A 15689-nucleotide genomic window follows, 5' to 3' on the forward strand; every position below is an offset into this window, starting at 1 on the left:
CATTAAATGGATTAAAACTAGCTAATTAATAGATCTCAGAATGTAGTTGTTAATGGGGAATCATCAGTGAGCAAGAGTGATTTTAGGGATATTCCGTATGGATCAGTTCTCAGTTCAATGCTACTCAGTAACTTTATCAGTGACCGGGGAAAAAAAAATTTATTATATATAAAACTATTGATCAAGTTTGCATATGGCACAAAGGTTGGCAAGGTGGTAAACAATATTGAGGGCAATTTACTGAGAGAGAGAGAGAGAGAGAGATCTGGACTGCTTAGTAAGCTGAGCATAATCAATCATGTGTTTTTATACATTTAGGAACAAAAAGTGTTGACATATAATTCATATTTTCAGCCTGTGATACCTTACCTTCCAGTCACATGTTGCCAATAAGACTGTAGTACTATAATGGGCCCCCAGAGCAAGTACTAAAGAAAACGATCATTTTCAGACACTGAAAACAGGACTCTATCAGAACATATAGGTTAAAGTGTAAAATTAATAATACAATTAATGTCTTCAAGACAGTATATATTTCTTTACTGTCTTTAGAAGAAAAGTTGATAAATTCTATAGCTGAAAATGCTGATATCGGCTATTGTCTATGACAACGCTCAGTAGTGCAATACAGGATTTCTTTCACTGGATAGAAAAAAGGTGTGTTTAAGAATTAATTGTACTCTTCAAACTTTTTCAGTTCTGCATGATATAATTATTACTGGAACATTTTTTAAATCTAATTCTACAAGTGAACAAACATCCTATTATAGGAAAATCAAACTGTCCTCATAACTAAACAACTCTACCATGAACTTCAAGTAATTCTAAAATAATTTGCAAGTCTTATCAGAGGACTAGCAATTCAATGGGAATGAAATTCTGCATTAATTCTGGCAAAAGGCTCCAACTGTCTAACATTACACAATTGCAAAATTGCAAACCTTACAGACAGAATAGCTAAAGATACCTAAATTAATTTTACCTCCCTAAATTTTATCTTCTCCCATGCGGGAACCTAACGCTCCGTCAGTTGAGTACAGATGGGCTTTCTGCAATTTAGAAAGGTAACGGTAGGAAATCTGAAGCCCTCTTTAGCAAACTCTTGATCTTTTGGTCTACAAAATCCTTAAAGCCTCTGCACTAGCCATTCAGTTTAGGATCTACCTGTACTGGAAGCAGTCCTGGCCAAGATGAAGAAAGAAGAGTCAATCTTGGGGGTGGAAAAGAACTGAGATGTTCATTTGCACCTGGTATAGCTTTTGAATAACCGTGCTGATAGACCCCTTCTTCTGGGATGGGGTAATTCAAATCCACAATTGTCTCCAGAAATTCTAGCATAATGAGGACTGGTTGCCTTTCTTCCTTTATTTAATCTTGAGAAGGCCCTGAGTTAAGGACAGCCATGAAGAAGAGTCCTGGCAACAGTAGAAAGATATGCCAACTCATCAACCTTATTTTTAGTCCTCTGCTGATGACTGGAAAAGGGTTGTAGCTGCTGATCAACTCTTCAAATGAGGAAGGCTGTTGGACCTCTCTGCTGCTAAAAGGACTTCATTTTTTGTGATAAGTTGTGTGTGGGAACCAAGAAGGTTTTGAGGAGACTGAGTGCTATTCAGGGAACGTGAAGGACCCAGGACAACTTGCAACCACCAGACCAGGGGCCACTATGATCCTACGGCAGGAGACAGGGTGAGAGAAGAGGAATGAGTGCAGTCTGGATCTCCTCTGAGGACTTAGCCCTGAAGCTTTGGGCCAAAACAGGTGGGGGGAGGCAGGATCTTCAGAGTCAAAAAGCTGCTCACATGTAAAGTCACGGGGAGTTTCAAGCCAGGTGAAAGGTGGTGCTGCCACTGAAGACAGAATGCCTGGCTGATCCCTTAGAAGAGCAATCAGGAGCAGAAGAAGGGATTGAGAACCAGAAGCTTTCTCCCTCCCCAACATGTCGGACACATGGAGCCAGCCACAGAAGAAGTCTAGAGAGGGTTGAGAGAAAAGTACCATCCTGGGCATTTCCTTTCCTTTTAACTGGCCTGTTGAAACTGAGCTTAGCTACAAGATAATGCATTTGAAAGGAGCTAAAGTGGATGTTGGGAATACCTACAAATCCAGGCCCTGCTTTAAACTGTCCAAAAAGCTCCTCAGACATGTGACCACTGCTGTTGCTCAGTGGGGGAGGGAGTCTAGGTGCTTGGAGCTCAGTGGCCGTGGAGGACCGTTTAATTGGAGCACTTGGTCCCAATTCAACCACCAACAGTGCTAAAGCAGAGAATTCTTAAGTTCCCTTGAAATCCTATAGACTGACCCTCTCGCTAGCAGTACTGCTGCTAAGCTGGAGAAGAAAAGGCAAAAACATCTTTCTTGAAATGAGGATCCATGAAGAAAGCCCTGAAAAAGGGAAAAGAAGACTGTCTTGCACAGGTTACTGAGCTTCATGTGGCTATAACACAAAAGTGTGCTAGCAGACAATCAACCTTTTAAAGATATGGTCAGGAGAATTTTTCCCCCTCTACCTCTGAGGCATGAAACAAAAGCAAAGGACTACTGGATGGTACCCATTAGGGATGCAAAATGTTAACCGGTTAACCAGTAAGCATTAGGCTTACTGTTAACCGACCTTAACCATTACCCTGGCGGTCCTGCACCAGGACCAGAGCCAGAGCAGCCCCGGCCGCCCCAGCAGGACCCCAGCCCCCCCACACACACCAGGCCGGCCAGTGGGACCCCAGCCCCCAGCCACCCCATGCCAGGCCAGCCAGAGGGACCCCAGCCCCCTGCCGCCCTGCACCAGGCCAGCCAAAGGGACCTCGGTTAACAGTTAACCAGTTAAACGATATAATTTTAATCCTTTAACTGATTAACTTTTTTAACCAATATTTACATACCTAGTACCCAGAATGGAAAAGGCCTTTTCAGCATGAACTAGGACAGCATTTTTTTAAACCACAACAGTTTTAATAATTGATTTAAACCTTTTTTTAATCACTGATTTAAATCAGACTGAGGCTTTGTAAAATTAATTTGAAAATCTCTGCTACTGCAACTTTAGATTAAAGTTTATAGTGAATTAAATTACAAATATTGTTTTTTAAGTGCAGCTACTGGCATTAGATACTATACAGTTTTTACAAAAATGCTATAGGCAAAAAATAAAATATTGAAAATTCATGCCCTAATCCTGCAAACATTGAAGCAGATATATAACTTTAAGCACATACGCATGTTTCTGAAGTTAAGCAAGCACTACAGCATCAGGGGCTAACATGATATTTTTTATTAAAAAAATCTTAGTCCTTGTCTTTACTGAGAAAGAAGGTACGTTCTTAACTCAAGGTAAAATCCTAAGGAAGACAAGGCAGTTTATAGTTCTCAAATGTTGAAGAGCAAATCAACTTGCTAACTCACATGAAAATTAGAAACTGCCTTGTCGTGCCTAGGATTTTTACCTTGAGTTAGCTAACTCAGTTTGAAAAACGCACTTTTTTTTTCTAGTGCAGACATAAGCAATGAGCCTAAGTCCCAGCGACTGCAAACACCAATGGAGGAGTATAATTTGGCTCCAGTACTTAATCTTTCTTAACTTTTAGAAGTTCAAATGTTGAAAATGGTGTTGGTCACAAATATGGCACAGACTATTTGCTTTTCAATTTTGTGTGTTTTGTTCTCACAGAAAGGATGTTAATGAGAGCCAGGCCTTGCTTTTTTTCTAACACAAATAAGCATTATAAGTGTGAAAATTCTTCATTAAAAATAAACTATAAAATCTGAAATTATACTAACAATTGCGAAACTTAAAAAAATATATATAAAAGCTATTTATATATATATTCACTTCAGCTATTTAAGACTATAAAATGGGGACAAAGTAAAGAACTAGCAACATGGAAATAAAAACGCAATTTAAATAGAAAAATAAATTCTTAAGTCACGATTTTTATCTACCGTGATATGAAGCGCTTTACATGTCAAATAATTTACACCAAGAAAACAAGCCACACAGTCCGGAATGGGGTCAGATTAGACAGGGGGGTGGTCAGCATTGTAAGTTGCCTGCATAGGACGGTATTTCCTATATTCAGAGAAACTAGTTGCCACTGTCACTTCTAGACCAAACAGAATCCTCCATAGAAGCCCCAGGAAAGATACACACAATGTAGTTCAACCACCAAGAAAGCATTTTATGAAGGCTAATTTAATATTTTAAAACGTTCCTTAAAACTCTCTCAAACATATCAGATCTAACTCCATCTAAGAGACACTCGGATAAGTTTGTATACTATAATAAAGGGGAGGACATACATAACTGACACCTTGGCACTGGAGAATCAGAAGCTATTGACATTAATATTTATGAAAAATATATCACTGTATTACAATGGAAATTCCCCTCTCTCAGCTCTCAGGGAACAGCTACACCAGACACAAATCAAAATATCAGAAGAAATCAGATTGCTTCCTTTAAAATTCCAGTTACATCTTTTATGAAACTAAGTTTGTAAGTACATTTGCCTTTTTTGTTTCTCTTTTTTAATTTAAAAGAGTGAATTATACTGTAACTATAACTCCTGAGATGGGCTGAGCACTCCCCTTCAATGTGATTCTCAACAGCTCACCTCCTTTAATGACTTGTCCCAAGCAGAGGAAATTCTGAAATGTAATTATGATCACCTGGCCCATAACACATTTACATCAATGAAAAGATCCTCATTGGCTTCAAGAGGCTAACAGGAATTAAACCATCAGTACTTTTTCCTACTGCAGTCTCACAAAATAATTACATATATGAAAGGACTTAAAAAAAACAAGTCTTCTTTATTATTATTATTTAAACAGTAAACAGGTTTAGACTAATATCACAAGCCACATTTACAATAATTATTTTTAAAATTTCTCTGGGAGCACCTCTTAAGATACACATCTCATTTTCATGAGAGTCCCAAGAGAACAGCAGTAATGCAGTGTTGCTTTAGCACAGCACAAACAATAAAAAGCAGGCGACTCAAGATAATCTAACAGAAAGCACAGTGAGCAGCTGTAATTTCAATAAATTATTTAAACCAGGAAACTCCAAATTAAGCCTGGCACAATGTCCTTGACTCACCTCAGACATTACTAGCACACGCAGAAACAGTAGCATGAGAAGGAAAATGTCAGCCTTAAGATATCTAGGCTTCTATCCATATTGCATTTTTAACACTGAATACTTTAATACTGAATACTGTGTATTTTAATATCTTTCATGGCTTGTGGCCAGGTTCCCCACCAGCAGAAGTTTAACTATCCTATATGACCTGTCAGAGAACTAACCTGCATTTCTGGGAGGAGAGATTCACTGTAATACATTATGAATCTTTTCTTCTTGGCGTAATTCTCAGAACCCATGAATGTAAAATCAACAGCTCTACAACTCAAAACTATGAGGAGAGTCCCCATATGCTGCCAGTCAAAGCCTCCATATACTATCATAGGTGTCAGTCAAAGCCCCAAAAAACTTATACTAACAATCTTTCTCCTTCTGTCTCTAATGGGAAGGTTTGACTCAGTGAAGTGAGCTGGCCTGCAGAGGTTCCCATGCTTTTGGGGAGCCCTGCTTTGTCACCACCCACTCCCATGCCATATCCTTACACCTATTTTGTAGAACTAATGCAAACACCCAACCATTCTCCTAGTTGCCAAAAGCTTCTGTATTGTGATCAAAGTAGGCAATTAAAACCTTTTGATCACTCACACAATCAACTGCCTCATAGTTAGCTCCCTCCCTCTATTACTAAAATGTTCCCACATACTCCTCACCACACACATCCCTGACCCAGTTAGCTGCTACAATTTACCACCCCTGAAATCTGCCCGAGGCCCATACTGTCTTATTTCCTGCGGGAACCTTGTAAAACCTAAGACCAGTCTCATCAGCAAGTTTAACAAGATGTCACCAATGACTGGCAACTTGAAGAGATGCTCAAATCAGAGGTTTGCAGGAAGTCACACCTGTAGCTTTTGTTGGATAAAATGAGACCTAGTCATGTATGTGCACAAGACATAAGCCAATATGCTGCTCAGAGCTAACAGCTAGTATCCCTTACCTCAAGTAAAAGCAATGCCCTGTATTTTTAGGGCCAAAGAGAGAGAGAGTTCTTTTACCCAGGTCACAAAAACATGGTATAGCAGAGAAGGCTAGTGCTTGTACACATCTGGCCACAAACTTAAATCAAAAATACCATGCCAAGAAAATGATTTGGCATAATTTATTAGTCCAACAATTACAGAGCTAATGGATACCACCTGGTGAAACCTTACCTAGCTATGTGCTCACACCAGTATTTGGAATATGGCTTGCCACAATTAGAGAACCTTCCTTCATCATCCTCTTGCTCCTTGAATTAAGAAAATGGCCAACTTATCCAAAGCCAAGAGCAGAGCAATAAGGGTGAGATTTTATGGAACCACAGCAGACAGCAGTAGTAGAATTATCCATGCCTTTAAACTGTTAGCCATTCAGAGCAGCATGCCAAAGAACAACCAGAGACATGAAAGGTAGTGCAGTTTGAAGGTATAAGCACAGGATTGGGAGGTAGGAGGCCCTGTGCCTTGATCAAGATACTTAGTCTTTCCACCTGTTTTCCCCCATTTGTAAAATGGAGATAATGATCCACCTACCTCAATATTGTCAGGATTAAATACCTGCAGGACCATCCTAGGTGTTTTGTAGCCCAAAGCAGAAAATGCTTTCAGTTCCCACACACACACCCACAAAAGTACACACACAAAAAACTAAACATGAGGATTTGGCACTCCCAAATGAAGGCACCCAGGACAGCTGCCCTGCTCATCAGCCCCTAACACCAGCCCTGAATATCTGTACGGTGCTTTGAACACACAACCATTATACAAATGCTCAGTATGACATTTAACTATGGCTAAGGCAAAATAAATCACCAGCATGACTGGCACTGTCTCTGCACCTTACCCCAGTTTAAAGTCCAGCCGGAAAGGGTCCAGAATATTAGCAGAGGTCCAGTGTACCTGGAGAGTCTCTTCACTAGCTTTTCTATGAAGTATAAGTTGAGACCATAATGATATGTCTACACAGCACACTACCTCCGAGCTCTGACTCAGATTTAAGACCAACACCACCCCCCATTTGTCCACACAGAAAATGGCCTGACTCAGGTCAGGAACCCCTCTGGACTCAGACCCATGGACCATGCTAGGGGGATGCATCAAAATCCAAGTCCCACTGTGATGTGGATCAAAGCCCAAGTATTCTGCACTGTGGGTGCAACTCCAGTCTGAGTCACACACAAATCTAGTGGAGAGTCCACCAATACTATCCCATGATCCCCTGAGGCCGTGTTTCCCGCTCCTTCCATCTAGATACTTTCCAGGAACCAGAAGGAACCTCTTTGTTCAAATGCAGCTGCTTGACGTTTAACCCTTCATTTCTACGTGGACTGCTCAACTGGAAACACAGGCCAGCACTAACAAGTTATCCAGCATCAAGCACGTGGCTAGATGGCCAGAGGAATGCAACCAGATTCAGTTTGAACTCTGGTGCGATGTTTGACTTTAGCGAGAACAAAAGAAATGATGATATCTACAAAGCTATATCTGAGCGGCTGACAGCAGAGCGAAGCAGAGAGCAAATAAAGAGGCTGAAAACATACTACTGCAAATTGAAAGACTCCAACGGCACCTCTGAGCCCACAGTAGTGCACATGTAAAATGCACCAAAAAGCCCAAGGAAAATAGAGGGACAAAGGACATCTAGAAATAGTTTGCCATGTCATCTGTTTATATGCATCTTTTACTGATTGGCACTGAGTTTGGTTATTGTGTTGTATGTGTTGGTGTCAGCTGACCTGCTTTGCTGGTTTTTTACATTGCCATGTAAATACATGTGTAAAATAAAGTGTTGAATTTGCATACAAGACTACAATAAGCAAGTTTTATTATATCTAATGTTAAAAACGGCACAAACTTTAACAAATGTTATCAGCCCATTCTCAAGAAATTTCATAATAAAAGTTTTAAAACTGTTATCACAGTAATCCATAAACTGTAACTTTAAGTACATGGCCAATATTTACAAAATGCATAACATATCTTTATATTTCATAAAAGGGTTTACAAAATTCATAATACATAATACCAATATGTTTTTAAAAACCCCAAAGCTGCCTCACACCCATACATAGCGCAACTTCAAATACCATTTAATTCCCCCTCAGGCATGGGACTGCACAAACCCATTATGAGGGTGCATAAAGCATCCCTGATTTCTGTTAAGTGTCTAGATCCAGCACCATTCATGACAAGTGCATTGTTTGGCTGTGTTTACCCATTCAGAAATCCAGAAATATCTTGAATCCACTCCTGGCAAAAAGGGTTCACTCTTCTCCTTACAGACGTTGTGCAGGACACAGTAATGCAGACTATATTGACAACATGGTTTCCAAATGGCTTTGAAGGCAGCATCAACAGGATTTCACTCTGCCAAATGCACATTCTACCATCATCCTACAGCCACTGAGTGAGTAGATGAACCTTCTTTCAACAGGTCCTCTGAAATCAGGGTACAGTTTCATAAGGATTACAGCAGGGAATAAGAAGGGTCCCCTATAACAACAGTGGGGACAGTGAGTCCATTTATAACAATGCCATTCGGTAGGAATAATATTCCTGCTTACCCATAATACCGAAGTCCTGATCTCTGGAACACCCTGACATCATGTTCCTTACCAGTGTATCCCACATTTAGTGTCCATGAATCTGGCCCTGTGGTCAACCAGGCCCTGCATGTTGGAGCCCTTTACAGTTTAGGTACTCCTGTGCTCCTTGCAGTGAGCAAACTATAGGCGCAGGAGTCCCACCAATGGCCCAGGCCCAGTTTGCAACGCCTGTTCTCTCAAAGCCAGCAATTATTTCAAGAACATTGTAATGCCCACTACCTTTGCGTACATAGAATCCTGATCACAAACCTCTGCCACAACAAGCCCCACAGTTGATTTGCCAATTCCAAACTGGTTAGCCCTGTACCTGCAGCAGATGGGGGTGGTCAGCTTCCATATGGCTATAGTGATCCATTTCTGGACTGGCATGGCCTCTCTCATATAGGTATCGTGGCACTGGAGGGTAGGGGCAAACTGATCACAAACCTCCAAGAACATCTGCTTCTTCATGCAAAAGTTCTGGTCATCCCAGGTCCACATAGTGATGTGAACCCATCAGTCTGGAGCCCTGCTCTAGAAACACCGATCTACATAGTGGGAGTCTGCAGCTAAGGCAATGGGAATGGGCAGCATCAGCTTGATCATAGCTGGCAAGTCAGTACGCCCTGCTGAGAGGTGCCTTCAGCAAGTCGAAAACTACCAACAAAATGTCCACCAGCATCTTGCAGATGCTCCACCTGGTTCCGGAAATAGGATTAACAGCATGAGATGCAATTCTTCCACCAGGTTGGGATCTATGTTAGTAGCTCCAGCTGCTGCGAGCATATGGTCACAAAAAGTCTCAGCTGGATGTGATGGGTGGTTAAAACCACCCAAAACACTTCTGGTCAACTCCAGCAGGACAGTCAGACAAGTTCTCCCACAACCCAATGAATCAACACTACAGCAGATGAGGGCACTAGGAAGTCTGGGATATGATAGTATATGCCCAAAGAAGATGAAGTTCTGACTCAGGTCTGTGTAGTCCAGAAGGGACACACCAGCATAGTTCTGAGGCTCAGGTTTTAACACAGAGTGGATGCTGAAGCACAGGCTTGGAAACACTGAATCTGCAGGCGTGAGTCACACAGACTCAGATTTACTATATTTTGTAGACTTATCTTGAGTCTTCTAAGACAGCTCACCACACTTAGCTCCTCTTCTTGACATGCATGAGGGCGAGCTCAGACCAGGACAAAAGAGCACAAAAATTACAGTGCCTACTTAAGGCAAGTCTGTGGTGGACTGTGTAGGTGTATGTCATGATCACTTGGGACAACACCACAGCGGATAAGATAGACATGGAATCTCTGGACCCCTATAAACCACTTCCACTACTGTGTGCAGAATGCTGTATATCCACCTGGCTGGCCTGCCTATCTGCCTCTCGCGGGCCCCGCAGGGTTTGCTGTATTTCAGTAGTGTTATATGTATAATCTTTGTGAAATGTTTTGAGATGAGGGCCAAAATATAAAATTAAGATATTACATGTGGAGTGAGAGTGAGGGAAGATAACCTCATTAAACTGTAGGACTACTGATCATAACAGTGGTTTCAATTATGCTCTGTGTTAATCCAATAATGATGTTCAGTCTGCTAAGAGACAACACATTCCCCCACACCCATTCCTGGGCTGACCTCCCCCAGTATGAAGTGCTGTACTCCTGCAGAAAATGAAGCTGAGTCACACTTACAACTGCATTCTGTGATATTTATAAACTGCATTACAACGCCTTTCATTTAGAGGGAGCAATTTTAGTTTGTACATGCATGGGATATTCAGGATGGTTTATAAATCCCACACCAAAAGATTAAGTCAGTAGAGAGGAAACACCATTTCTGGGACATTATATCATACTACAGTATCATACGGACACCACTACCCATGAGTACAGATACAAAGAATAAATTATTGAGATACATATCAACATACCAGTAAATTTTTTGAACTTGATATATTAAAAACACTAGTCACGTACAGAAGCATACAGCTCAAAGGAAAGAAAATACTTTCCTGAGCTCCTATGACTGCAACAGAAGTAACAAACAACAACAACAAAATGTAAGGAGCATTATAATCCTACCACTATTGATGGCTACTCCTGCTTAAGGGTAGCACATATGAGATGAGGGTGAGAGGGTTAAACATTAATTTAATATACATCACTAAGAGTCAACTGCAGTTGGATTAACAATCCCACTGATGAAGCGATAGATGTTCCTGTTTTACTCTCAAATCGTCAGATCATATTGTTCCACAGTCAATGTTATTAACAGCATTTTCCAAGACAGAGCATGGCAAGTAGTTAGGCTGTTTAAAGGAATTTTTGCTTCTTTGATGGAAAGAGGCAACTGAATTAGAAAACTCAGAACAACTACACTTCATCCATCATTTTCCGCAATAATTCCATCAAGATCTCCCTGATGTCAGAGGCTACACCATATGGGTAGAAATAAAGAACACTCAGCTAAGTTTAGAAAGGAAAAAGAGAGCAAGAGGGAGGGAGAGAGAGTTAGAAGAGATGGAAAAGAGGCGAAGAAGCAAAGGGAAGCTGTGAGAAGAAAGATGTTTCAAGACTCTTTTCACATCTTAGATTTTTAATGTACTTAATGCCAGTCAGTCGAGCCACTTTCATCAAAGAAATCTCAGTGGGAACACTTTATTATGAACCTTTTAACTAGCTGTTCCTTGCACATAATTTTGGTAAAAAAAAATAAGATGTTCATTTACATCACATTGATTTTTCCATAAACACATGCATATTTAAATGGGAAGCTATCTCCTCTCTTTATGAAAATGTTCATTTAAATAGCATACTCCCATGAATCAAGAATATTTCTTACTGATACAGAATTGATATGCACAAACACTTTTTAAACCATTTCAGAAGTTTTAGGTTTCCCAAAAACATAAAATCTGGCAAGAAGTCTCCTAGTTTAATATACAAAGACATGAAAAACACATGTAACCAAATTGAATATATTAATCATCCTTAGAAGGAAATTCAGTGATGCAGAAAAAAGGATATTCATCCTAAATCTGTTTTGAGAGCCAGATTTTAACAGTACAGTGCAAGCAAATGAAAATGTCTATGTTCACTTAGCATCAAATCTAATTTTCCTTCACAGCAACAATACATCTCTTTTCAACTCCTACACCCTTGAAATTCATTAGAGAATTTCCATAATGTAGCTAGTGATCACCACTCACAGCTAATATGGGGGGGAGCCCCAGGAAGCTGTTATACCAAATAAAAGAATGAGGTTTTTCTAAGATCTTATATTTAGAATTTAGAAACTTATATTTAGAATTAAGAAATATATAGATACTGCACCATTCTGCTACAGACTCTGAACCTATTTTTAAAGAGAGAAAACACTGATTCAACACTAGTACGGCAGCCAGTTCCAAAATACTTCTGTCTTTTATAAACATCAAAAGCAGTATTTCAATTTTAATTCAGTGAAGTCTAGATCTCTAAAATGTGATAGTTTCCCCACAATGGATACCCAGATTTAGTGAAAGAACTTAATTTACCCCTCTAATCTTTACCCTCTATTCCACCGCATCCCCAAAGTAAAAGACATCACTTTGGCTCCTGGAAAGCAAGCTCTCCAGAGTCCTCTTCCAATTTTTAGCCTCTTACCAGTGGTCCTAGATCCCAGTATTCCAAAAACCAAGATATGAAGCTTGCAGTTCAAACTTGAATCCACTTCCCAAGTAGCCCACTAGATCACTAAACACCTCCATATTTACTAGATTTTATATATACTCAACCATTACGACTTTTCCACTTAAACAGACAAGCATCTGTCTTTTAAACTTTCAGTTAACTGGATTTCACTATACATTAGCAACAACTGAATTAACTGTCTGTTCTTTATCATTAAACTTCCCAGCTGCACCTTGGTGATACTGGAGAAGAGACAGAAAAACAGAACTACACATTGCTGTACTTGTGAAAGACCTTACATAAAATCCATACGTGAATATAAACAAGTAGCTTTATAGCATCCCCTTTAATTCATCCCATCATGCCTAAAAAAGTTACAGAATATACAGAGGTGAATCTATATACAATGTGATCTGAAATACTGTATTTAGATACATTTGGGATGAGTTAATGATCCACTAGTAGCCTTAATTTTTGAATTTCCTTTTTATTTCCGTATAATTGAAGTTGTGTCTTACACATAAAACATTGCTCCATTTACTATCTAGGTAGTAAGGGTCTACTACTAAACCAGGGTCTAACACAAAGACGTGAAATTTTAAAAGCTATGCACTACCAAATTTTAAAAGCTATGCACTACCAAAAACAAACCCCTAAAGTTCACTATACTCCTCCCGGTCTCAGAACTTCCTTCTCCATTACGTACAGTGGTTCTTCAAGTAAAAAAAAAAAAAAGGTTTAGGCACTGAACCAGATGAAATAAAATTCATTTTCACATTTGCAAGCAATATTTCTAAGAGAATCCACAAATTGAAAAAAAGTCTCTCACATTAACATTTCCAAATGGAATACCATATTTTATATTTCCTTCCTCATGAGAAACACTCTTACGTATGCAAGTAAGATATAGTCTGCTCCCTTCTACTCATAGCAAATGTTTTTGACGAAATGGTCTACCTTGAAATTCAGGAAGTTTCTGGTCATCTAAACATTCTGCCAAGAGACTGACTTTATTATGGAGACTTTTTAATTAAAAGCCAGCTGTAGTTCCTCTCTCTCTCATTTAAGAGAGACAGAAGATGCGAAGATAGAAATTGAGAAATATCTAAAAGTGTTTTCTGCAGAATAGGGTGCCCTTTTCTCCCCCTAACCCCAAACCTTGCTTCTCTTAATGTGGAACAGCAAAGTTAGCCAGCGCTCAGTGTTGTCAAAACGTTCATTTGTGCAGGGTACGCACTACAATTCACGTACTGAATATTCATGAATGGTCTCCCAAGGGAGAGGAACTGAGTCAAGTAAACACCCTCTAAAATGTCTGGAATCAGTTCTGGAATTTTACATTTTATTCAGCTATGAGCAGTAGAGAGCTATTTTAATAAATCTTAAATAAACTGTGTAACAATTGTGTCCCATCTAAAATGGAGCCAAAAAAAAAGTGACAGGGCAATAACCCCTAACAGCCTTGTTTGCCGTGACCACTGAAATATACCCTCTCCCAGGTTTCCCAACCAGGCATTTAAGAAATTCAAAGCAGCAAATCCAAAGGGGGTAACAAACCCATAATACACCGATAACAACACCTGCGCTCACAGTGCAGGAGTCAAAACCCACTGCAACTAGGCTGCCTAACTAAAGCAAAAATTGACTCAGTGAACGAGAATCGGCTACAGAGAGGCTCATCCTAGGTCAAAGACGACAAAATCAAAACCAGGCTTGTCCTGTGGAGGGACAGAACTGTAGAGATTTTTTTAAGGAGGGTGCTAATAATGCCCAGCCAGCAACTTGCCAGCACGGCAGTGCAAGCCAATCCCGAGGAGATAATGCGGTTTCCAATGTGAGTTTCAGAGAGGCAGCAGCAGCAGCAGCAGCGGCGGCGGCTCCCCATTCCCACCCCCGCTACGCAAGGCCTTTGCCGAGGGAATAGGCGCGCCCGCCCGCCACCTCCTCCCGGTTTAGTGCCAAGGGCTGAAGCAGCCACGAGCTCCGGCGCAGGGCAATCCCACCGGCGGAGCTCGCCCGCCCGCCCGCCCCTCGGAGCTCGCCGCGGCGCCAATGCGGACAATAAGCCCCCGGCAAGGAAATAAAGGGAGAAAAGGCTGCAGCCCCCGGGGAGAGGCCGGGAGCAGGAAATGCTCCAGCAGAGGAGTTGTGCGGGGTGGAGGCGGCGCCGACTCCGGGCTTTCCCGGGAAAGGAACAAACTTGTGCAAAGTTTGAGCCTCGCAAATAAAGCGCAACAAGCGGGATCCCGGGGGAGCGGAGGAGAGGGCCTCACCCACGCCGTATTTCTCCTCCCTCTTGGTGGGCACCCAGCGAGTCATGGCGCTGGGGGAGGCTCTCAGCCAGTCAGGCGCTGGGGAGCCGCGACGGCAGCCGCCGAACCGGGATGGGATGCGGGGACTCTGCTCCTAAGCCGCCATTTTCCAGCCGCGGGACGGGAAAAGTTTGCTCCTGCGGATGGAGAAGTCATGTGGTGCGGGCGGAGTCAGCATTGGGAGTCCCAGCCCCCTGCAAGCCCGGCTGGAGCAGCCACTGCCTGCCCGGCGTCCGCCGAGATTGCCCCGGCAAGGGTGAGAGCGGGATGTGCGGCTCCCCAAGGGCCTGGCAGCACGATCGCCCAGGCCACCACAAACCAGCCTGCCCCTGCCCCAAGAAACCAGCCTCCAACTGCTGCCTCTGCCCAAACCAGCCTGTCCCAAGAAACCAGCCTGCCACTGCTGCCCCTGCCCCAAGAAACCAGCCTGCCACTGCTGCCCCTGCCCCAAGAAACTAGCCTGCCACTGCTGCCCCGGCCCCAAGAAACCAGCCTGCCACTGCTGCCCCTGCCCCAAGAAACCAGCCTGCCACTGCTGCCCCGGCCCCAAGAAACCAGCCTCCCACTGCTGCCTCTACCCCAAGAAACCAGACTCCCACTGCTGTCACTGCCCCAACCAGCCTGCCCCAAAAACCAGCTTCCCACTGCTGCCCCTGCCGCAAGAAACCAGCCTCCCACTGCTGCCCCTGCCCAAACCAGCCTGCCCCAAAAACCAGCTTCCAACTGCTGCCCCTGCCCCAAGAAACCAGCCTCCCACTGCTGCCCTGGCCCAAACCAGCCTGCCCCAAGAAACCAGCCCTGCATTGATGCCCCTGCCCAAAACCAAAGCAATCTGTTTTCAGACAGCCAGCCTGCCTGCCCCTGCCCAAATGCACCTGCTCCAAGAAACCAACTTGCTGCCCCTGCCCAAACAACACTGTCACCAAGAAACCAGATCTACCTCAATCTTGCCAATTTTTGCCCTCTCCCCCACATTAGTACCATCAGAAACGGAACAAGCC

General features: G+C 42.2%; 1 protein-coding gene across 3 annotated transcripts in view; it reads right to left on the reverse strand.

Moving 5' to 3' along the window:
- The window catches only part of DOCK1 (dedicator of cytokinesis 1), a 545102-nt gene extending 530141 nt beyond the window's left edge, over window positions 1-14961 (reverse strand). The window contains exon 1 of one of the 3 annotated variants that reach the window (XM_037903703.2): window positions 14650-14961. In XM_037903703.2, the coding sequence (XP_037759631.1) occupies window positions 14650-14695 (46 nt within the window). In that variant the 5' untranslated portion in view covers window positions 14696-14961. The remainder of the gene's footprint in view (window positions 1-14649) is intronic. The other 2 variants (XM_043551994.1, XM_027819633.3) reach the window with 2 other exon arrangements.
- Window positions 14962-15689: the final 728 nt, after the last annotated feature.

The sequence above is a fragment of the Chelonia mydas genome, chromosome 7 (assembly GCF_015237465.2).
Source record: "Chelonia mydas isolate rCheMyd1 chromosome 7, rCheMyd1.pri.v2, whole genome shotgun sequence".
Taxonomy (NCBI): domain Eukaryota; kingdom Metazoa; phylum Chordata; order Testudines; family Cheloniidae; genus Chelonia; species Chelonia mydas.